The following is a 20930-nucleotide window of genomic DNA, read 5'->3' as shown; positions in this document are numbered from 1 at the left end:
CGCTATTGATTACGTGATCCAGCCTCGCCGCGAGTGGCTGTCCATTCGGGAGCACCGCTCTGGCGCGGGAGCTGTTTAGCGGGCGACGGCGTTGGGGCCAATGTGCGTGTTCGGGAGTCGTTCATGAAGTCTGCGAGAGTCGTCAGCAAGTCTTCTGTGTCCAGAGTGAGCCATTTGGTGAGGTTAATGTATGCCATGGTGTCTGCAAGCTGTTGCTCCGAGATCTTATCTCTTGGCAGCTGGTTTTTCTTGATGTATTTGGCAGAAACATCTGCGATGTAGTTTCTGTGAATTGCAAACACATACGACATCTTCTTGCCCCATCCGGTGCAGTAGAGCGTTGGGTTGTCAAACTGGTTTTCGCAGCTGTCGAGATGGATCCATCGATTGAGGTTCTTTGAGAAGAACTCGCACCACACGTGATCCTCGGCGTTCCAAACATACCTTACGTTAAGTCCCAGAGAACACAGAATCAAAATAAAGCAGTTGTTCCACTCGCCGCATCTGCCCTTGCGGAACGATAGCAGGGTCTTTGGGTTGTTGTATCTGGGGAACTCGATGGTTTTCGAGCACTTTCCGCACTTGTACCGTTCAACAATGCCAGCCTGGCCTTCGAAATGGGCCCGAGTGTACGGCCGCATCGGCTGCAGAGGCTGGATCTGGTTCTGGTCGCTATTGCCGCACTCGCACGCCGGTTTGTTGATCCACTGGAAAAACTCGTTCTTGTACCACTCAAGCAGCGACTTGACAAGTCTGTCAATGTAATCTGGCTCGTCGGCAAACGGCTCGAGCTTGTCGTAGATCCCAGACTCTAACACCACGTCCAACGCGGCCGATTGGGCGTCCGAATCCATATACTTGTCCATCAGATGGCTCACGGCAGCCACCTGTCTGGCAAACGGGCCATTGCTCGGCCGTTTCTCCTGAAGAAGACGTCGTATGTGTTCTCGTTGAGACTCGGCGTACTGGTCTTTGTAATATTTGGCTACTTCGCTGATTATCATTTAAGCCTAATTTTTTTTTAGCTTTATTTTATTCCATCTAGATGCATCGACCCAAACACAGAAACACCCACTCGGTCCACTACAACAGCCAGACGGCGGTGGCCAAAGACCAATTGGCGTTTAAGCTGCGCTCGTACGGGTATCTGATTCTGGCGCTAAGTGCGACTGTGTTTGTGGTCACCGTTGGCACCATGCTTGGCGCCTGGAAATGGGTGTTTTCCAGGCCTCTAATGGCCCCCTGGGTTGCGAGCTCCAAAGTGGTCGACAGCGAGGGCGACGAAATCATAGACAGTTACTATTTGTTTGCATTTGCGCTGAATTTCGTCATTCTGTGGATCTGGTGCGTTGTTTCTTGGATAAGCATGAAACTTTTCAGACATAGCAAGGGAAGTGGCTAGTACTATTTACACGCTATTTACACGACTTGGTACACATGAAACTGTTTCCCGACACGAAGAAGCAGCAGTTTGTCGGCCAGGACCGTTTGCGCGTCGATCGGGTCCTCCCATTTGCCGACTTTCAGCTTCTCTCTTCCAGCAGAAACGGCTCCGCCAGAAATCAGCCGTTTGATCTCCTTTTTGGACACGTTGGCCATGGACTTTTGCAGCAGCGCTCCTGCGCATGCCAGATCGTCTTTGGAAACAACGGTCAGCATTTTCTGGCGTCTGAAAGCGTCCAGCACCCGGTCAACATCAAAATCTTTATCCTCGTACAACGCATCGCTGATCAGAAGATTGGCCTCTCCTTCGCCCTCACCATGGATCAGATCGCACATCTCAACCGCCAGAATTCGCTGTCCCAGCCGCAGGGACTTATTTTGCTCATGGAACTCGCAGATCCGCGCTATCAGTCCCGTTGGAAGCAGAGAGAATTTGTACAGTAAGTTGGAAACGTCAGCGTCCAAAGTGTTGTACAGAAATTGGTACATGTTGAACGAGGACGTGAAGTTCTTGTCGATGAACACAGCGTTCCCTGCGCTCTTCCCAAATTTGACTCCGTTCGCCGTGGTGAGCAGAGGAACAGTGATTCCAAAAGCAGAACTTTTCTTTCCTGGAGTCAGCCGGTCGATCAGATCCAGTCCAGCAACGATGTTTCCGTACTGGTCGTTGCCGCCGACCTGGATATCCACCTGGTGGTGGTGTTTCAGATGGTAGAAGTCGTATGCCTGCAACAGCTGGTAGGTGAACTCGTTGTACCCAATACCCTGTTCCGACTCCAATCTGCTCTTGACAGAGTCTCTTGCCAGCATCTGATTCACGCGGATATGGCGTCCGTACTTTGCCAGAAACTCCAGAAAGCCCATATCTTTCCACCAGTCATAGTTGTTGCGCACCTGCACTTGGCCGGGCTCCAGCTGGCTCGAGGCTCTGCTGTCAGCGTACAGCTTTCCGTGGTTGAAGAACTGCACGAACTGGGCCTGGATCCGCGCAACGTTGTCCAGCCGCTCGGTCTGCTCCATCTGCTGGCGCTCTGTGCTGCGTCCAGACGGGTCCCCCACCGTTCCTGTGGCCCCGCCAACCAGTGGGGTCACTCGATGGCCGCGCAAATTGAAGTGCAACAGCACCATCAACGGCAGCAGGTTGCCCAGATGCAAAGATCTCGCTGTCGGGTCGGCTCCACAGTACAATCCGAGCTGTTTCTCAGCCGCCAGCCGTGAAAGCTCCGGCTCATTGACAATTGTTTCTATAAGTCTCCGTTTCTTTAGATGCTCGAGTATCGGTTGCTGGGCGTCCTGCTCAAACTCCTCGGGCCGCACGTTTATAGAGTGCTGGCTCAGGAGGTTGCGAATCGCCGACGGAAACGCATTTCGCGGCCGCGACGTGGAGAAAAACCGCACCAAGGACATATTTATCGACTAAAGTAAATATTTTTCAAATTATTTCTAAATCTACAAAATCCGTCAGGCGCGAGGAGTGGTTGCAACGTGCTGTCGTTTTGCCGGCTCGTCGCTCTCCATCACGCGTTTCATGCTTTCTTGGATGACCTCCTTGCCATCCTTGCCGTCGACTCTTCTGAAGTACGGCTGCAGACGCCAGTACGGCACGTCCCAGTACCGTCCGCCCCAGTCTTCCAGCTCGCCAACCTTAACCCTGTCGAGTTCCTGGATGTTCTCCTGCTTGTATATCTTGGCGACGGTCTCTTCAACGAGCTGGACGACCTTCTCAAACTCCTCCGAAGACGAGTGCCGGCTCAGTTTCGCGATCTCCGCCCGCACGTCGGTGTGCACGCTCAAAAAGTTGCGCAACGATTTGAACAGGTGCGACTTGAAACACCGCTTGCTCTCCAGCCCCTCGCACTGGGCCACCACCTCGTAGTACTCCCGCACAAACCTGTCGATCCGCGGGAACCGTTTCTCAATGTCGTCTGACTCTGTCCAGAAAATGCCCGGGTTGTACAGGTTTCCCTCCGCAGACATCACGGCGTCGCAGCCAACCTCTCCAATGCATCTGTCAATGTCTTCTGGATACAGAATGTTGCCGTTGCTGAGAAAAACGGTGTCTGGAGGCAGGTTGTCTCTCAGATACTTGACGAGCTTCCAGTTGGCAAACCCGGTCTTCTGGCCCTTCATCTCCCGCGTGCGGCCGTGAACAGTGATGAACTGTGCTCCTGCATCCAAACACATCTTGGCGTAGTTGAGACTCTTCTCCCAGTCGTCGTAGACCCGAATTTTCGCCGTCACCGGAACATTAAGGTTTCTGTGCAAGTTGTTGATCAGTTTCGAGATCAGGTCCCAGTCCTCCATCAGGAACGACCCGTAGTGGCCCTTACGAGCGATGCCCTGCGGACATCCGAGGTTTAGGTCCACGGCGTCACAGCGGTCCTCAACGTGTTTTGCGGCCTGGAGCAAATACTCCGGGTCGTTGGCACAAAATTGCACAATCAGCGGCCTGTCGACTTTCTCGTCACCGTCCATCGGCCCAAACATCTTCTCGCGGTACTTGTCGTCTGTAGCAAACAGTCTGGAGTGCAGCATGGGCGAGTAACACAAATCAGCGCCGTATTTTCTGGAAATCATTCGCCATGCGAGCTCTGACCCGTCCACCATAGGTGCCACCACTTTCTTCGGACGGCCCAGCTTCTCGTAGAGCTCTTTTCCGGTCATTTTGGTCTTTGTCATGTTCAAAATAGACCGTAACACAGAACCCATAAATAAACCGTTTTTTTAACGATTTTTTTTTTCAAATTTTTTTACCGTACATGCAAAGAACATTAAATCATTAAGTATCCCTAGACGCAGCCGGACTGAACCGAGACTGTGTGTGGTGAATGGCGGTGGCACGGGCCTTGAGCGCTTCCGCAAACACCAAGGCGATCGGCCAAACTGGGGCGTCGGCCAGGATCCGCACACCTAGAGAAAGACACCGCGAGCTCAACCGGGCACTGATCATGATCTGTGCGATTGGACGCAGGTCGCCGGGCTCGAGAGCCAGTCTCGCGATCTCGTCATCCAGAATATCCACGTCCAGAGCCCCGTTGGCCTGGATCCGTAGAAACTCAGAGTAAGACGAGTTGTTTGACCCTTTAGGAAGCAGGTTTCTCTCCACCTTTTTGAAAATGGTTTCAGTACGCAACCAGAGAACGCGGTCTGCAGTAGTCAAGTGGTTGAACTTCTCTGGAGATGAGAGATAGTTGATGGCCCATTCTTCCGTGGTGAACAAATACTCCGAGATCAAGAGAGCAGCCGTGAACAAACAGGTGAGGAAGAAGATCGGGGTCCTGACCGACGTCTTTTCCGCATCGTTGTTTATCGACATGATCTCGATCCACAGGTTAATGATATCTAGCGAGTAGCTGATTGAGTCTCTCAGAGCCTCCGGGTCGTTGGTGAGATGCTTGATCTCGGAGTTCATTCCGTCCCAGTCCCGGTGCCAGACTCGTTGCAAAATTGGCGAAATGTACACACACTTGCGGATTTTGGCAAACGACAGGAGCGGCAAAATCAGTTTCAACACGGCACTCTGACTAATGGTATGGAGATTTTGGCCCTGCGGCACAATAGGTCCTCCGTTCCGGATAAAACACGTTTCCCAGGACTTGATAATCGACTCCAAGTGCGGTCTGATCTCGAGTCGCCATTCGGCAATGTTGGCTCCCAAGCTCCGGTCAGAATTCGAAAGAATCTGCCGTTGGTTGTGAATATCCCCGTTCAAAGACATCAACAGCGAGAGCAAACAACGAAGTCCAATATCGGTGTCCAAGGTGTGGTTATTCAGGTCGTGCCATAAATCGGTGTACGATTTTGTTCCGTTGCCCAGCTGGATAAGGGAGAACTTGGAATCGATAATGATCTTATTTTCGTGAATAATAGAGATCCATTCGGTTTCGGATCGACATGTCCATAATTTCTCGATGTGGCAAGGTAACCCACACCGGATGTCTTCTGGAGTAAGTTCGATTTGCGATCCGATCAGAGATCCAAAAAGAACACATAAATAGTGAAGACAGTGCACTGTCCTGATTCTGCTTTGCGCGAGAACAAAATATTCGTAGCAGCTCTTGACCAGAGCATCGTTTCCGGAGATCTCGCTGTTGATTGCTGGCGGGAGCTGGAAAGTTTCTATTGGCATGTCAAGCTTGGTGGTCTTCACCAGCGAAACAAGCGAGGTTAGCTGACGAGACGTCAGCTTGGTCACCTCCACGTCGTTGTGGAACATACCCAAAAACATGTGAAGCAATAGAGCCTGCGTGATGTGCAATGGGACTTCGTTGAACTTGTTCTTTGCAAGCTGGCTTTCGAGAAAGTTGTGGATCAAGAATCTCGAGAAGTTGAACAATGTGGAAGAGTTGCGAGCGTGGAACGAGTACAGCGCACCAATGGCAGCCATGGACAATAAAAGCGGGATCTGTTCCAAGTTCTTCTCAACATTGAGTGTTGGGATGTGCACGAACGGGAAGTATCTGTTGAACTCGATCTCGTACAGCGCAAGATAATGGTTCAGGTCGTCCAATTGCGGGAACTGCGACACCTTCAGGTTGTATTTGGTCATAATATGGTTGCGCACAAACTCCGAACAACGGCCAGGGATTGTGGAGTGTTTTTGGCTTTGCGAGATCGGGATCTTCTTGAACAGGTCCAGCTGTCTCGAGCGAAAGAATTGCGACAGGTCATTGGTTGGCGAGTCGTCAGAGAGCGGTGAATGGTTCGAGTTGTTTGTTCCGGGCGAGTCGGTGAAACCAATGTGGTTGGAAACCGTAGGGAACTCCTTTTCGATCGGTGCGTTCATGAACTCAAACAGCCAGTCCTCGTTAACGTTGTGGTTTTCTGCCGTCGGGCCCTTTGAGTCTCTCTTGTCTGGACTTGTGACCGAGTTGTTGCTAAAAATGCTACTTTCGGGAGTGAAGTCGAACGCTTGCGACTGGAGTTTGTTCTGGACAACCAGCGGAACAGACGAGCTGGTGGACTGGTTGTGGCTGGACGACTGCTCGTTGAGTCCTTGAAGGTCCAGGCTGTCCAGGTCGAGATACAAAACCTCTCCGTTTTCGTAATTGAACTGCGGCGAGCTGAATTGCACTTGTGTCGGAATTTCGTTGTCAAAGCCGGTGTACGAGTTGGCTGTTGCTGCCGAGAAGGAGGCGTGCCGTTGGTCTCTAAACCCACCTTTTTCAGATTTCACAGGGTCTTTCGATGGTGCCACACCCCTGGTTGGGGTACTTTTTTGCTTAGTTGTTCTCGGCTGTTTCTGTGGAGAGTAAGCGGCGCTCGATGAGGATATCGAATGCGGTGTCGTGTACGCCGGAGCCATCGAGTGTGTGTATTGCTCCTGTGGATTGACGGCGCTACTTTGTTCGGATCCTCCGAATTCGTCCTCAATAGGCGACGAACTCGACTTCCCAGGTAACGGTAATTTGGCATGTGTGTTGTTTCTGACAATGTTGATGTTATCGTTCAAGTAATCGCTCACAACCTCGCCTTCGCGCGGGGAAGCACTCTTGGTACCTCTTCCTTTGCGAGCGACCTTGGTTCTGTTGTTTGTAGGCAATGAGGAATGGAGTTTTTGTTGATGTCTTAACACCAAATCCCTCCGTGCGAAACAACGGCCACATGCGGCACATTGGAACGGTTTCTCGTTGGTATGACTTCTTTCGTGTCGTTTGAGGTGTTCCAGACGGGCAAAGGCACGAGTACACGTGGCACAGATGTGTGGCCGAGGCCTATCAGTTTTAATCAGTGCCGATTTCTTGGGTATCGGCACTTGCTCTTGCCCCATGTCCGAATCCTTGTCTGGGTCGGTCTGATCGAGGCCAAACAACTGTTGGTCGCTGGCGCTCAATTTCGGATCCCACGGATAATTGGAGGAGAGTGATACCACTTCATCCGACATGTTGGCGCTCGATTTAATATCAATAAACAGGAAACTAAGGGGTTGCCGTAATTTATTCTACTGGCAAATTTTTATTAGATATCCTCCTGCCACCCAGCCGCATGCGGGCTGACGTCCTTTCGCGTCACCCCGTATAATCTTTTTCTAAAAAATTCGCCATGTTCGGACTCCTAAAACATTTGTTGTTGGGCTGCAGATAAATATTTTCCAACTCAACGTCCCAAGTCCGGGGAAAAGTTACGGAAAGTATGTGCATATCGATTTTATGACTAGTGGTTTAATCTCCGGCATTCAAAGAAACCGGACTTTTGGGTATATTTCCCGACCATGCCGCAGAAGCCTTGGTCACTCGGCAATTTTAGCCTATACTAATTCCCGTGGCCGGAAACTTTGTATGCGTCTTTAAAGGCCTTTACAATGCAATCGGGAACTCCCACCCCGTCTCCAACGCTTGTTCCTCCCAACACAAGCTTCCCCTGAAACTCTTTCTCCGACACCTCCAAGATCTTGTGTTTCCGGTCGGAATGACCAACCTCGTACTGTGGAATACCATCAACCACATACTCAACCTCCACCTCCTCCGTGCCGTTGCACTTGTCCAGGTCGATGTGCAACTTGCTCAATAGCACGTCACGCACAATCTTGTTGACTCTGGACTTGGTTGGGAGATCGTCGTTACTTTTGAATTGGTGGCCTCCAATCATCAACGTCAGCTTGGTGTACGAATTCGTGATCACCGATCCTCTTTTGGAAACTGCCTGCACCAATTTCCCCAGGTTTTCATCCGAAACTGGTTGCGGACTTGTAAGTTCGGTACTCACGTCGTTGTAAAACAACAGCCGTCTCGAGTTCTGCTCAATCTCGCTGTCGAAAATCACGCCCAACAATTGTGTCTCGTCCTGCATCGATTTTGGCACCAGAAACCCAAACCCGCTGTGCGACAGCAGCTTGAACGCAGGCAGGTAAACGTTCACCACCAACACGCTGGAGTACTTGATCTGGCCGAGCAGCGAGCTCAGTTCCGGGTTGTTGATGAAACTGGCCACACTGGCCCCGGAAACAGTGCTCTCAACGTTATCAACAAGTATTTTATCTCCCGAAGACAGTTCCAGTTCCAGACCGTTGTCGGCAGAGGAAACGCTCGTCACGCCCGTGTTGAGCTTCACAGTCACGTTCTCGGGCAGGTTCCGGTGCAAGAGCGTCACCAGAGTCTCCAATCCGTCGCGGATGGTCAACACTGGGAACCTGCGCAAAAACCGGGTGGTTTTCTCCAAATTGAACGATGGCTTGAACACCTCGGCGTATTTCGCCACGTCCGCAGGCAACTTGTCCTCTGGTTTCTTCTTTTGCAAAGTCTGGATCAACTGCGACAAGTAGTAGCGCACAATAGACCCGTGTTTGGCCTCGATGTCCACCAATTGGGGCAGAACGCTTTTCGCACTCAGCTTGCCTGCATCCCCAGCATACACCCCGTGCATGATGGCACTCACAACGTTGTCCGAAACAGACTTGTTGAACCGACGCGTCACAAACTGCTCCACCGTCTCGTCGTTGGCCATCTTGCTTCTCACAAACGGCTCCTTGAGTAACCCGTACACCAGCCCGCGGCCTAGAGGGTCGAACAGGAACCGCAAGAACGAGGGCACAGAGTACGGAACAGGAGTCAATTTGCCCGAGTGGCCTTCTGTGTCCACGTACGGACTCACCAGGTACCGTCTGTTGGCCAAAGAGGTGCCCGAGATCCCCAGAAGATCGTTCTGGGCCTTGAACTTGAATAGCAGGTCCAGCAGCAGAATAATTCCGCTGCTGCCACCACGAACGGTCCGTGGCCCTTTCTCGAGAATCGTATAGTCCTGACTGGCCCTGGAGTCGTACTCCGTGGTGAACAGCTTCTTGGATCGAATGTATCCACCCAGACGGTCAGATTTTTCATACAGCTGGATTTGCAAATCTGGACGCAGTTTTCCGAGGAAATAGGCGTACGTGAGGCCGGAAATTCCACCGCCAATCACTGCAACCTTGCCTTTCTGCGGAACAATCGACATTTCGCCAACTTATAATTGCGTGTTGTTCTATTGGAGGTGCGTTTTTTCGAGTCTAGTTAATATTTAAGTAAGATTATGTCATCAGGGCCTCGAGTTCTTTCTCAAGGTCTGAGGAGTACACCACGACGTTTTTCTGTGTTGCAGCAGGAGTCTCAGACTGCGACGTCTGCACAAGCTGCACAGGCTGTCTGATGATCCATTGGTCGTCTTTCTCCAGCGTGTTGAGCAGGTTCAGGATCGTGAGGTAGTTGTCGCTCAGAAGCTTGTAACCGGAAAACTTGTTCTGTTTCTTCAGTTCCAGAGCAATGCAGTTGAACCGGTACAACGCCTCCACGGCGGCTCTATAGTCGCCCTGTTTGAGTCTCAGCGTGTAACAAATGCGGTAGTACTTGAGCGAGTTGGTGACGTCACTGTTCAGAGCACTCGACTCGCCCAGGCTGTAGATCAGGTCGTCTACCTTGTCTGCATCCTCGTTAAACGGATAGTCAAGAATTTTGGAGATCTGGCTCAGTTGGAACAACTTGTACACGAACTGCTTAATTGGGTGTTTTCTGAACTTCCTCTCCATCTTCAAAATGGTGTCGTGGGCAAGCTCAAACTCCTGTAATTTTAGAGCCAGCTGGAAGATCTTGAGCAAAATGGCCTGGTCGTCAGAAGTGTCCTTGATCTCTGTCTTGGTTGCGAGCGCCTTCAATGCAAACTTCAACGCGTACTGGTCGTGCTGTTTCGACTGGAAAAGCGTGCTCAAGTCGTAGTAGTAGTCCGGCTTGGATTCCACCAAAATCAAGTTCGTGTAGTCGGCAATTGGTTGCAACGCTTTCTTCTCGGCAAAGGAAACCGATTTCCCAGCCCCGGTAATCTCGTCGGCTTTGCTGCTGAACATCTCAAACGCCTCGTCTCCGTGGCCGGTGTTGAGAAGAGCAATTCCTTTCAGTACACTCGAAACACCTGTTTCCGGTAAAAAGTCGATCAACCGTGTATCAATAGTCTCTTCCCTGCTAACAAGCTGTGCCAGCACCGAGTAAACAAATGGCTTATCTGTGAGATATCCAAAACTGTGCGAAACCAGGAAGTTCAGGCTGTTTTGTCTAATCAACGCTCCCCCTTCGTAAACCTCCTCGAGATATTTCAAGACAACGTCTGAGGAAACTTGCAACGGGAAATCCAGATGCTTGTACAGCTTGGAGAGTTCTGTGTAGTAGGAAATCATCTGCGGGTTGATGTCGACAGTCAGAACAATAAGAAGCATTCCCAAAACCAAACGTTTTTGGAGAACCAGGTCGCTCTTTAGCACTGAGCTCAACAACGAGCTACCCAGGTTTCCAAACGGAACTTTCTTCACCGGAGAATATCCAACATTGTCCAGAGTTGGCAAACTGATGAGGAACTCAAAAAGACTCATTGTGTTTTGCGACGCGTTCAATGCAGTCAGCAGTTCCGTCACCATTGCCTCGTCGACAAAGGAAGACAAGTTCTCCTCAAAGATGGTCTTCATTTGTGCCTCTGGAGAGTTTCTGTGTTCGAGAACACGACGCTCGACGTTGTAAACCACCTCCTGCGGGAACTTCTCGCTAAATGAAAGCACATACTTGGTGAGTGGTTGCAGCTCCTTCACGTCGATATTTGGGAACTGTAAGTCTTCGCTTGAAACAGTGTCTTTAGAGCTCAGCAACAAAACAGGTGGAGCTTTAGCGAGAACAGTGTAGCCGCTACTTTTCGAGATCACCAAGAACGCATCAACAAAGTCAAAACTTAAAGCAGGCTCCAGCTGTTTGGATAGTTCCTTGCAGGCGTTATCAAACTTGACCCATTGCTTCTTGAGGTTCTGGAGATACTCTGTTTCGTCCAAATTGTAGGTGATCACTTGCAGCAACTTCTGTTGCAATGGCAGGGTGGAAGTTTGCAGATTATGTTTGCTCACAAATAGTTCAAGCACTTTTTCCACAACTCTTTCGTTGTACACTTGCAACAGCTGCAAACAGTGGCTATTCAAAGACTCGGCGTCTTCGTAAAACACAATTGACTGACCCAAATTGTACTGCGGTTCAGGACTGCTTTGAGACCAAGTGATGGTGAGATTGTCGCTCAGTTCTCCCAAAAGCATCCATTTAGCACCGTGGAGTGTCCAAAGAATATGGATCTGGTATTTCGAGTCCACCTTGGTGACCTTCACACTGTGGAAAAGCCAGTTTCCAATATCAGGAAGATTGTAGTCGACCAACAAGACCGGCGAATCGCTCGAGTCGATACTGAACAGTTTCAAGCTGGTCTCGCCAATAGGAACAAACACCCACAAATAATTGTCTGTGAGGTTCAGTAACTGTGTTGGACCTGTTGTAATAGACACAGATTGCAGCTCTGGAGCGATGTACTCGTTGGCCCCGATTTGCCTTTCCATAGCACCGGTCTCGAGAGACCAAAATCTGATTATTTTGTCGACACTCAACGTAATGAGAGAATTATCTTTCACGACGAAGTCCAAAACGGCCGTAGTGGAAACCTGAACGTTGTTGATAGTGATGGTTTCCGTCTGGTCCTTTTTGGATCTGAAAAATGGCAGTTTAAACTGGTTAACATACGATGCGTCGTTGAATGGAACAACCAGATAGTTATCACTTGGGTTTTCCTTCGACATCTTCAGCAGACCGCCGTCGCGTAGAGCCACAATGATTGTGTATGGTTCGATGGCTCTCATGAACAGCGGGGCTCGCACATCGAACGAGTATGGCGCGCTGTAGTTGCACCAGCTATAAAATTTGGCAAGTGACAAAGTCTCCTGTTGCAAGAACGAAGTCAACGGCAAATTGAGCGAGATTAATATGTTTTCCGTTGTGAGGATCTCGACCAAAACGGTAGAGCCCACGTCCAAGACTGTGATGCAGTTTGGTTTGGCCTGTTGTGGTAAAACAAACGAGAGCGATTTGAGGCTCAAGCTCAACGAATTGTTCACAAGAAGCGGATTTAGAACCAAAATGCGACCGCTGTCAATCAATTTGTATGATATCGTGGTGAAAATGGCCGATGAGGCCTTGAAATGCACAAACGAGCCAACTTCAGCAAGACTCTGTTCGAACTGAAGAGTGGGGATTTGGGGGAAATCCGAATTGGAAAGAGGCAGATGCTTGATCGTCTTGTTGATCGAACGGGGAAGAGCCAATATGGATGGTTCTAGGTCCGCCTGGACCGCGATTTCCACAAGAGAGGTGGAACTCATTATACGACAATAAGGTAAATAAATATTTGCGAGGTAAAATTTGGCAGTGATTTAACGGGGTGGTGCATCTGCTGGCTGAGGTCGAGATAAACGGACAAAAACGTGGCAGCGGCTTGTAGTGATTCAAACACCTTCAAATATCTGTTTTTGTGGCCTCCTCCTGGCCCAGTCGGTCTCCTGGCCACGCTTCACGGTGTCAGCTCCCAACAGACCCTAAACGGGAACGCTTATGTCAGCAGCACCATAAAAGGCATTTCGACACTGAAAAATTTTACACTTCGATGAGGATCCAAACCAATCAAACTAGAGTTTATGATTGCCATGATTTTATCTTAACGACTGAGAAGTGGTGAGTCTTCCTGATGATTTTACAAAAACAAAGCTGGAATTACTGGCTGAATATCCGTGTTGATAAGTTTTTGCACCAAGACTGAAAGATGATCGCTAACAAGTATAGACCATAGGTTTTTGGAAAAAAGGGTTTTACGAGAACCTATTGTTGGCTCGATGAGGAATCATGCACTGGGCACCGACAAATATATGAGTGACAATGCTTAAAGGCGGGCCTCAGAAACCCGCTGTTACTGAGGAGCCAGCTATCTTTCGTAATAGATGTTTGTTATGTCCATAAAGGTTTATGGACGTAAAAAGTGAGTACGGTGATGATTTTTTGATGACGAGTCGGATTCGTGATTCACGTTGACGAGACTTTTCTTTTATTTACCATTCATGCTTTTCTGAGGTACTAACATAACTAGACATTGGAAAAATGGCGAAAATTATATATATGGAGACTACAGGATGATACCAAACCAAAAATGACAAGCATATGTCTGACTTCTGAAGACACCCTTGGGTCTGATAGTCTGCTCGTTCTGGCTGAATACATCAGTCGATGTTTTTGGTCAGATGCCGGCGTATATGATGATTGCACTTTCTCACGACGGTCAACTGTTGCTTCGGCAAGTGATGATATTTCGGCTTTGACAAGCCGTGCACCTGAAACGCGGCATTGAGTAGTAAGTATAGTGATGAAGTAAGCTTTGCTTGATTCGTGATAGCAAAAACTTTACGATTTGCATGTCAGTCTGAGTACTAACTGTGTAGAATTTTAGAATCGGCTACCATTTTTAATTATAGTGTAAAAATAATTTACCAAGAACGTTATGTTGTTACTTTACTGTAAATGTTGCACCATGTGGTAATTGTCACGGCGTTTCCCGTTTTTAAAGTTAACCGCTCTACAGCCCCCGTCTCCACGAGTTGCCGTTAACAGAGCGCATTTCCGATGCCGATCCAGGTGATAGGAGTCACTCCTCGCGCCTGACAAAAATAATTTTTTCATCGATCTCTAGCCGCGGCTGCAATATTCAAATGCCATATAAATCATCGGTCGTCACCAACTAGACGCTAATGCCTCGAGTCAAAACGAAAGAGACAAAAGAAGCGAAAGAGCGACACACCAGAACTACCAAGGCTTGTGAGCTTTGTCATAGACAGAAGACCCGTTGTTTGAAGTCTGGTTCCTCATCTAGCTGTTTCAGGTGCCTGGCTCTTGAAAAGCCATGTTCGCTTGCTTCGGAACCGATCTCTCCCTCTGTTCCCGAGACTCATAATCAGGAATTAGAGCAGATTTCCGTTGGGTACAGTCTTGCGTCCATTTCTGCCGATGTCCGCGAAGTTCTCAGGGTCCTGAAAAATCCATACTTACCTGAACCTAGCCCGTATGTGGCCGAGGATTTCAAGCTCAATTTGACCCATAAGCCGTTCCTGACCAGCAGTGGGTCTCCATTGTTATATTTAGCAAGCACCAGGCCGCCAAACGCCAGCTTTCCGCCAACAATTCTGTCTCAGCTTCATTTGCTGCCTGTCATCACTCCTCAGACAGATATTATTTCACAGGGGTTTTTGGGTATCGACGAAGCAGTCAAGTTACTCGATATTTTCCGCGATAGATACGGAAGGTGGATTTCGTATCCTGAAGAGTTGCCAACAGCCAATTTGCTGGAGCATTTCCGTGCCAAATGTCCCCTGCTACTGACTGTTGTCTGTGCTCTGTCGTTGAGATACGGAGATCCAAAGCTTAAAGAACTTGTTTACGACCAGATGCTGATTGTGATCAAGACAGACCTCGAGGCCAACCTTATCAACATGCCGCGTAACTTGGAGTTCATCCAGTGTCTGACCATTTTGTCTATCTACAGTGTTAGTTTGAGTCAAGAGTCTGCCGGACTGAGACTGGACGGATGGTATCTTTCTCACCTGGGGATCGATCTGTTCATGCAATTGAACAACTTCGGACTCATGGACAACCTGTACGATGTGAATTTTGGCGGAGACGACTTCAACGAGCTCACGGCATACAGAACTTACAACACTCTGGTACTGATCCATATGGCGTACTGTTTGTTAACGGGAAAACAGTCTTTCTACTCTCTCAAGACTTTGCAACCTCGCAAGTTCTACGACAACCCGTTGTCCACTAACTTCGACTACCGTGTGATTGCCGAAATGGAAGTGTATCTCTTTGCGTACCGGTATCTACACATGGACGAGGATTTTGAGACGGTCCAGAACGACATGAAAGACTGGTTATCGGAGTGGGAGGAGCTCTTCACGAGCTCTGCTAACGAGTTTGTGGAGATCGACTACCATTTCACAGAGATGCTTCTGATGCTGTGGAAAAAACGGTTCTTCTTGCACGACGTGAAAAGAGACCCGGAGGTGCTACAGTCGGTGAATTTCCACGCGACACAGATCCTATCACTCGCGATTTCGATCAAAGACGACTCGTACTTTGCATTTCTGTCCGATCAGATGCATTTGATCATCGTCTACAGCGCAAAAATAATGATGGGGCTCGACCTCCATCAGTCCGCCCAAGTAAGCGATTTACTTGACAACTTGGCTCATAGGTACGGCAGAATAGCCACTGCTGAAAACGACATGACGATGGCGTACTCGGAAACCTTGAGTTATAGGGGTTGAAAAAAACAGGTGTATAGTAATAAATGGTGTTCTTTATTGGATGTATTTAATAGTTGTGAGTGTGGAAGTTTCAAAGGCCACATGATGTGCTCCCTTGGAGCCTCCAACGTTCATTTTCTAGCTTATTGGTCGCCCTTGAGTCCGTAGGCAGCTCTGGCAGTGTAGTACAGAGAAGCACCCACGGAAAGAACCAAACCGGCACCGTAAGGAATCAAGTAGTACTTGCTTCTTGGGTGGGCAAGGTAGATAGGCTTCTTGGTAGTTTGGTAGAACTTTTGCAACTCAATCACTTTGTTGGCCATGGTTGTTTTTTAAGTTTTTTTAACCAATAATAATTTTCAAATTAAAAAAGGTGAGCGACCGGTGAGTGAGTGGGACGATTTTTCCTGTTTTCAATTTCCACGTTCATCGACGCGTCGAATTCCAATGGCTGAAAAATTTAAACTTTTCGGGAACTACGCTTCGCGAAATGTACCTGGAGGCAGAATGTCTGGGCAAAATTCTCGGAAATATAAATCGGGAGCAAAAGTAGGAGTTTGGGCTTTTTTTCCTCCGCCTTGTGTCCGAATTATTTTATGCCGGTGAATAAGTGTGCGTTTTGGTGACAAGAAATCCACGAAACTGTCTTTATCGGCTGTATCAGACCTCCGGATTTAAGAACACAAGGAATTCGGAGCTTGGTAATTCTCCCAAGCCCGCACCGAGCGGCTAAATGCTTTTAACTAATGTCCGCAGAAACTCGGTTTTAGTTCGGGCATGACCGAACTAAAACCGGAAGATATAAATATTGTATATATCGCTTTTAAGTTTGGTAGCAAAGACGCAATTTACACCTCTACCAATGACAGAAACCATCTCTGTGAAGTCGGGCGAGTCCGCTTACGAGGGCTTCGACTCGAACGCAGAAAACCAGGTTCGTGACTTGGCAAGAGAGCTGACCCAAACCTCTTTACATCAAACTGATAAGACTCGCGATACAGATGCCAAGTCTTTGATACGCACTTTGACAACATACTCCCAGGTTCCAGGCGTTAACCCGTTTGTAAAGGACGGCGTGGACTCCAGACTGGACCCAGACTCGGACGATTTCGACTCCAAGCTATGGATCCAGAACATGCGTGTGCTGATGGACTCTGATCCCGATTACTACAAGCCGGCCACGCTCGCTGTCGCCTTCCGTAACCTTCGCGCTCGTGGTGTCGTTTCCGGCGAGGACTACCAAACCACCTTTGTCACGGCCCCGCTCAAGTTCGTCATGGAGACCTTTAATAACACTTTCAGAAGCAAGGTCGAGTCGCGGTATTTTGATATTCTGAAACCAATGGACGGACTGCTGCTTCCTGGAACCTTCACACTTGTTTTGGGTCGTCCTGGTGCAGGATGTTCCACCTTCCTGAAAACCATCGCTTCGCAGACTTTTGGTTTCAAAGTTGCTCCCGAAAGTGTCATCTCCTACAACGGCTTCACTCCAAAAGATATCATCAAGCACTACAAGGGAGAAGTCACGTTTTCGGCCGAAAACGACGAGCACTACCCTCAGCTTACTGTTGGTCAGACCTTGGAGTTTGCTGCTAGGTTGAAGACCCCAAAGAACAGACCGGAGGGTGTGTCTGCCGACGACTATGCCATCCACATGGCCAAGGTTTATATGGCCACATACGGTCTTTCGCACACTTTCGACACCAAGGTCGGTAACAACTTCATCAAGGGTGTTTCTGGTGGTGAGCGTAAGCGTGTTTCCACTGCCGAGCTCTCGTTGTGCGGATCCAAAATCCAATGTTGGGATAATTCCACCAGAGGTTTGGATTCCGCCACTGCTTTGGAATTTTTGAGAGCCTTGAAGACATCTGCCACCGTGATGAACACTACGCCCCTCACTTCTGTTTACCAGTGCTCGGAGGACTCCTACGACCTGTTTGATAACGTCATGTTGCTTTACGAAGGCTACCAAATTTATTTTGGTCCAGCCACCAAGGCCAAACAATTTTTCGAGACCATGGGATACGAATGTCCTCCAAGACAAACCACGGCCGACTTTTTGACCTCGTTGACTTCTCCTTCAGAGAGAGTCGCCAAGCCAGGAATGGAGCGCAAAGTCCCACAGACTCCTCAGGAGTTCTACGAGTACTGGATGAACTCTCAGGAGCACATCGATCTTGTGGCTGCTACCGACGCCTACATCCAGAAGTCTCTCGATGAGGATCACCGTGCCGAGTTCAGAGAAGCACATATCGCCAGACAGGAGAAAGGTGCTCGTCCAAAGTCTTCATACACCAGTACGTATCTCACCCAAGTGAGAGAGAATATGCGTCGTTACTGGTGGAAGACCAAAGGTGATCCAGGTAACCTGATTTTCATGGTCATCTCGAGAATTATCATGGGATTGGTCATTTCTTCGCTTTACTACAACCTGAAAACAACCACGTCCTACTTTTACTACCGTGGAGCTGCTATGTTCTTTGCTACCATGTTCAACGCCATGGCTTCGGTTATGGAAGTTCTTTCTTGTTTCGAAGCCAGAGCCATTGCAGAAAAACACAAGAAGTACGCATTGTACCACCCATCAACAGATGCTCTCGCTTCCATTGTCATTGAGGCTCCTAATAAGGTGTTGATCAGTGCATGCTTCAACCTGATTTTCTATTTCATGGTCAACTTCCGCAGAAATCCTGGTTCGTTCTTCTTCTACTTGTTGATGAACCTCACCAGTACTTTTGTGTTGTCTCATATGATGAGATCGCTTGCTTCTGGTTTCCGGACTCTTTCTGAGGCCATGACACCAACCATGTTTGTGATTAGTTGTTTGGTTCTGTACACAGGTTTTGCTATCCCTGTCAAGAACATGCACGGATGGTCTCGTTGGATCAACTATTTGGATCCAATCGGATACTCTTTCGAGGCTTTGATGGCTAACGAGTTCCACGGAAGACATTTCGATTGCGACGATTACATTCCAAACTATCCCGGAATTTCCATGGCCAACAAGATCTGCAACACCGTTGCTGCTGTTCCAGGCGCTTCTTCTGTTTCCGGAACCGACTTTATTCGCCTGTCTTACAACTACTATGCTAAGCACAAGTGGAGAAACTGGGGTATCAACATGGGATTTGTGATTTTCTTCCTGTTTGTCTATCTCTACATGGTTGAGTACTCCAAGAGTGCTTTGCAAAAGGGAGACGTTGTGCTTTTCCTGCACCACTTTGGAAAGAGCAAGAAGAAGACTGTTGCCAAGCAAGATATCGAGACCGGATCGAGCGACGAGAAGCCCGAATTCTTGAAAGACGAGGCTGGTTCTTCGGAAGAATCTGGCCGTATCCTTGAGAGTAAAGGTGTTTTCCACTGGAGAGACGTCACCTACGATATCAAGGTTGGAAAGAAGCCAAAGAGAATTTTGGATCACATTGACGGTTGGGTCAAGCCTGGTACTTTGACAGCATTAATGGGTGTTTCTGGAGCAGGTAAGACCACGCTTTTGGATGTCTTAGCCAACAGAGTTACTATTGGTGTTGTTACCGGATCAATCATGGTCAACGGTAATTTGAGAGACCAGTCTTTCCAGAGATTCACCGGTTACGCCCAACAACAGGATGTCCACCTGGTGACAGCCACTGTTCGTGAAGCTTTGCGGTTCAGTGCTTACTTGCGTCAAGACGCTAGCGTTCCCAAGAAGGAAAAGGATGACTACGTTGAGGAAATCATCAGCATTCTGGAGATGGACCAGTATTCGGATGCTATCATTGGTGAGCCTGGTGAAGGTTTGAACATTGAACAACGTAAGAGACTCACCATTGGTCTTGAGTTGGTTGCCAAGCCTCAATTGCTTTTGTTTTTGGACGAACCAACTTCGGGATTGGACTCCCAAACTGCCTGGTCTGTGTGTCAACTGATGAGAAAGCTTTCAAACAACGGACAAGCTATCTTGTGTACTATCCATCAGCCTTCTGCCCGTCTTATTCAAGAGTTCGACCGTCTACTCTTCCTTGCTAGAGGTGGTAAGACCGTTTACTTTGGGGACCTTGGTCCACATTCCCAGACTTTGATTGACTACTTTGAAAAGAACGGCGCCGAGCCATGTCCAGCAAACGCCAACCCTGCCGAGTGGATGCTGGAAGTCATTGGTGCTGCGCCAGGATTCCATTCCAAGATAGACTACCACGATGTTTGGCTCAAGTCTCCAGAAAGAGCTGCCGTTTTGGAGGAACTGCGTGCACTTGAAGAGAATGCTGTGGCTCCGGACGCTGCTGAAAAGGCAAAAGACAGCGAGTTTGCAACCTCCTTCCTGTTCCAGTTGAAGATGGTTACTAGGCGTAACCTTCAACAATACCTCAGAACTCCATCTTACTTGTGGAGTAAGTTTTTGATGGCCATTGCTGTGTCCCTGTTCAACGGTTTCACTTTCTTCCATGCTAAAAGGTCTAAGCAAGGACTGCAAAACCAGATGCTTTCCATCTACTTGATGTGTATGCCTGGTATGGTTTATTTCCAGCAATTGCTTCCACTTTTCACTGCATACAGAGATGTTTACGAGGTCCGTGAAAGACCTTCTAAGGCATACAGCTGGTACGCCTTTATTTCTGGTTCTTTGCTTGCTGAGCTGCCATGGGGATTTCTTACCGGTACCTTGAGTTTCGTCTGCTGGTACTTGCCAATTGGTCTGTACAAGGACGCAGAACAAACTCATACCGTGAGCGACCGTGCAGCACTCATCTGGTTGTTGCTATGTGTGTTCTACATTTACTCCATCACCTTGGGTTATTTTACCTCGGTCGGATTTGCTGTGATGGCCAAGGGTATGAACAACGCGTTCATCATTTTCATGCTTTCGATGAATTTCTCTGGTGTTCTGAAGTACCCAACTGGTTTCTGGACCTGGTTGTACCACGTTTCGCCATTAACATGGTGGATTTCCGGTATTGTTTCCGCTGGTATTCGTGACACTAGAATCGTTTGCTCTGACATTGAATTGGTGACCATCACACCAGTTTCTGGTCAAACCTGCGGCCAGTACCTGAGCAAGTACATCAGCGAGCTTGGTGGCTACCTGGTCGATGAGAACGCAACAGATTCTTGTCAATTCTGCTCCATGGCCAACTCCAACGCGTTCTTGGAGAGCAGACACATGCAGACTCAATATGGTTGGAGAAACTTTGGAATCATGTGTGCCTACACTGGCTTCAACATCATCTTTATCTTTATTTTCTACTACGTCTACCGTGTTCCTAAGAAGAGCAACAGAGTGGAGGACGAGACCTTCTACGTTGAGGAAGAGGAAGAAGAAGAAGAAGAGAAGCCAAAGAAATGGTTCCAGAGGTTCGGAAAGAAATGAATATTAATTATTGTATATATCACCATTATA

General features: G+C 48.6%; 17 protein-coding genes across 17 annotated transcripts; 7 read left to right on the top strand and 10 right to left on the bottom strand.

The window, feature by feature from the left end:
* Nucleotides 1-2: 2 nt before the first annotated feature.
* Nucleotides 3-1004, bottom strand: OGAPHI_005732 (uncharacterized protein; the record flags this gene model as incomplete). The annotated part of the gene is made up of 1 exon (XM_046206945.1): nucleotides 3-1004. The coding sequence occupies one exon, from the start codon at nucleotides 1002-1004 to the stop codon at nucleotides 3-5; it is 1002 nt and encodes a 333-aa protein (XP_046059569.1).
* A 41-nt stretch (nucleotides 1005-1045) lies between these two features.
* Nucleotides 1046-2158, top strand: OGAPHI_005731 (uncharacterized protein; the record flags this gene model as incomplete). The annotated part of the gene is made up of 2 exons (XM_046206944.1): nucleotides 1046-1401; nucleotides 1528-2158. The coding sequence occupies 2 exons, from the start codon at nucleotides 1046-1048 to the stop codon at nucleotides 2156-2158; spliced, it is 987 nt and encodes a 328-aa protein (XP_046059568.1).
* OGAPHI_005730 (uncharacterized protein) lies at nucleotides 1420-2850 on the bottom strand (the record flags this gene model as incomplete). The annotated part of the gene is made up of 1 exon (XM_046206943.1): nucleotides 1420-2850. The coding sequence occupies one exon, from the start codon at nucleotides 2848-2850 to the stop codon at nucleotides 1420-1422; it is 1431 nt and encodes a 476-aa protein (XP_046059567.1).
* Nucleotides 2851-2904: 54 nt separating this feature from the next.
* Nucleotides 2905-4152, bottom strand: OGAPHI_005729 (uncharacterized protein; the record flags this gene model as incomplete). Its single annotated transcript, XM_046206942.1, has 1 exon — nucleotides 2905-4152. One exon carries the CDS (start codon nucleotides 4150-4152, stop codon nucleotides 2905-2907), a length of 1248 nt encoding a protein of 415 aa, XP_046059566.1.
* Nucleotides 4153-4222: 70 nt separating this feature from the next.
* OGAPHI_005726 (uncharacterized protein) lies at nucleotides 4223-7327 on the bottom strand (the record flags this gene model as incomplete). The annotated part of the gene is made up of 1 exon (XM_046206938.1): nucleotides 4223-7327. The coding sequence occupies one exon, from the start codon at nucleotides 7325-7327 to the stop codon at nucleotides 4223-4225; it is 3105 nt and encodes a 1034-aa protein (XP_046059563.1).
* On the top strand, nucleotides 4835-5230 carry OGAPHI_005728 (uncharacterized protein; the record flags this gene model as incomplete). Its single annotated transcript, XM_046206941.1, has 1 exon — nucleotides 4835-5230. One exon carries the CDS (start codon nucleotides 4835-4837, stop codon nucleotides 5228-5230), a length of 396 nt encoding a protein of 131 aa, XP_046059565.1.
* OGAPHI_005727 (uncharacterized protein) lies at nucleotides 5694-6443 on the top strand (the record flags this gene model as incomplete). The annotated part of the gene is made up of 2 exons (XM_046206939.1): nucleotides 5694-5899; nucleotides 5978-6443. The coding sequence occupies 2 exons, from the start codon at nucleotides 5694-5696 to the stop codon at nucleotides 6441-6443; spliced, it is 672 nt and encodes a 223-aa protein (XP_046059564.1).
* A 368-nt stretch (nucleotides 7328-7695) lies between the features above and the next one.
* OGAPHI_005724 (uncharacterized protein) lies at nucleotides 7696-9372 on the bottom strand (the record flags this gene model as incomplete). The annotated part of the gene is made up of 1 exon (XM_046206936.1): nucleotides 7696-9372. One exon carries the CDS (start codon nucleotides 9370-9372, stop codon nucleotides 7696-7698), a length of 1677 nt encoding a protein of 558 aa, XP_046059561.1.
* OGAPHI_005725 (uncharacterized protein) lies at nucleotides 7934-9178 on the top strand (the record flags this gene model as incomplete). The annotated part of the gene is made up of 3 exons (XM_046206937.1): nucleotides 7934-8131; nucleotides 8248-8628; nucleotides 8708-9178. The coding sequence occupies 3 exons, from the start codon at nucleotides 7934-7936 to the stop codon at nucleotides 9176-9178; spliced, it is 1050 nt and encodes a 349-aa protein (XP_046059562.1).
* Nucleotides 9373-9445: 73 nt separating the features above from the next.
* On the bottom strand, nucleotides 9446-12586 carry OGAPHI_005722 (uncharacterized protein; the record flags this gene model as incomplete). Its single annotated transcript, XM_046206934.1, has 1 exon — nucleotides 9446-12586. One exon carries the CDS (start codon nucleotides 12584-12586, stop codon nucleotides 9446-9448), a length of 3141 nt encoding a protein of 1046 aa, XP_046059559.1.
* On the top strand, nucleotides 12192-12449 carry OGAPHI_005723 (uncharacterized protein; the record flags this gene model as incomplete). The annotated part of the gene is made up of 1 exon (XM_046206935.1): nucleotides 12192-12449. One exon carries the CDS (start codon nucleotides 12192-12194, stop codon nucleotides 12447-12449), a length of 258 nt encoding a protein of 85 aa, XP_046059560.1.
* A 1413-nt stretch (nucleotides 12587-13999) lies between the features above and the next one.
* Nucleotides 14000-15574, top strand: OGAPHI_005720 (uncharacterized protein; the record flags this gene model as incomplete). Its single annotated transcript, XM_046206932.1, has 1 exon — nucleotides 14000-15574. One exon carries the CDS (start codon nucleotides 14000-14002, stop codon nucleotides 15572-15574), a length of 1575 nt encoding a protein of 524 aa, XP_046059557.1.
* OGAPHI_005721 (uncharacterized protein) lies at nucleotides 14621-14980 on the bottom strand (the record flags this gene model as incomplete). The annotated part of the gene is made up of 1 exon (XM_046206933.1): nucleotides 14621-14980. One exon carries the CDS (start codon nucleotides 14978-14980, stop codon nucleotides 14621-14623), a length of 360 nt encoding a protein of 119 aa, XP_046059558.1.
* An 841-nt stretch (nucleotides 15575-16415) lies between the features above and the next one.
* Nucleotides 16416-20900, top strand: OGAPHI_005716 (uncharacterized protein; the record flags this gene model as incomplete). The annotated part of the gene is made up of 1 exon (XM_046206927.1): nucleotides 16416-20900. The coding sequence occupies one exon, from the start codon at nucleotides 16416-16418 to the stop codon at nucleotides 20898-20900; it is 4485 nt and encodes a 1494-aa protein (XP_046059553.1).
* OGAPHI_005719 (uncharacterized protein) lies at nucleotides 16674-18100 on the bottom strand (the record flags this gene model as incomplete). Its single annotated transcript, XM_046206931.1, has 2 exons — nucleotides 16674-17628; nucleotides 18015-18100. The coding sequence occupies 2 exons, from the start codon at nucleotides 18098-18100 to the stop codon at nucleotides 16674-16676; spliced, it is 1041 nt and encodes a 346-aa protein (XP_046059556.1).
* OGAPHI_005718 (uncharacterized protein) lies at nucleotides 18138-19363 on the bottom strand (the record flags this gene model as incomplete). The annotated part of the gene is made up of 2 exons (XM_046206930.1): nucleotides 18138-18993; nucleotides 19260-19363. 2 exons carry the CDS (start codon nucleotides 19361-19363, stop codon nucleotides 18138-18140), a joined length of 960 nt encoding a protein of 319 aa, XP_046059555.1.
* On the bottom strand, nucleotides 19545-20548 carry OGAPHI_005717 (uncharacterized protein; the record flags this gene model as incomplete). Its single annotated transcript, XM_046206928.1, has 2 exons — nucleotides 19545-20228; nucleotides 20336-20548. The coding sequence occupies 2 exons, from the start codon at nucleotides 20546-20548 to the stop codon at nucleotides 19545-19547; spliced, it is 897 nt and encodes a 298-aa protein (XP_046059554.1).
* Nucleotides 20901-20930: the final 30 nt, after the last annotated feature.

This window comes from Ogataea philodendri, assembly GCF_020536065.1.
Source record: "Ogataea philodendri strain CBS6075 chromosome Unknown scaffold3, whole genome shotgun sequence".
Lineage (NCBI taxonomy): Eukaryota > Fungi > Ascomycota > Pichiomycetes > Pichiales > Pichiaceae > Ogataea > Ogataea philodendri.
The sequence above is the reverse complement of the archived record's forward strand: the minus strand, read 5'-3'. Positions and strand labels throughout refer to the sequence as shown.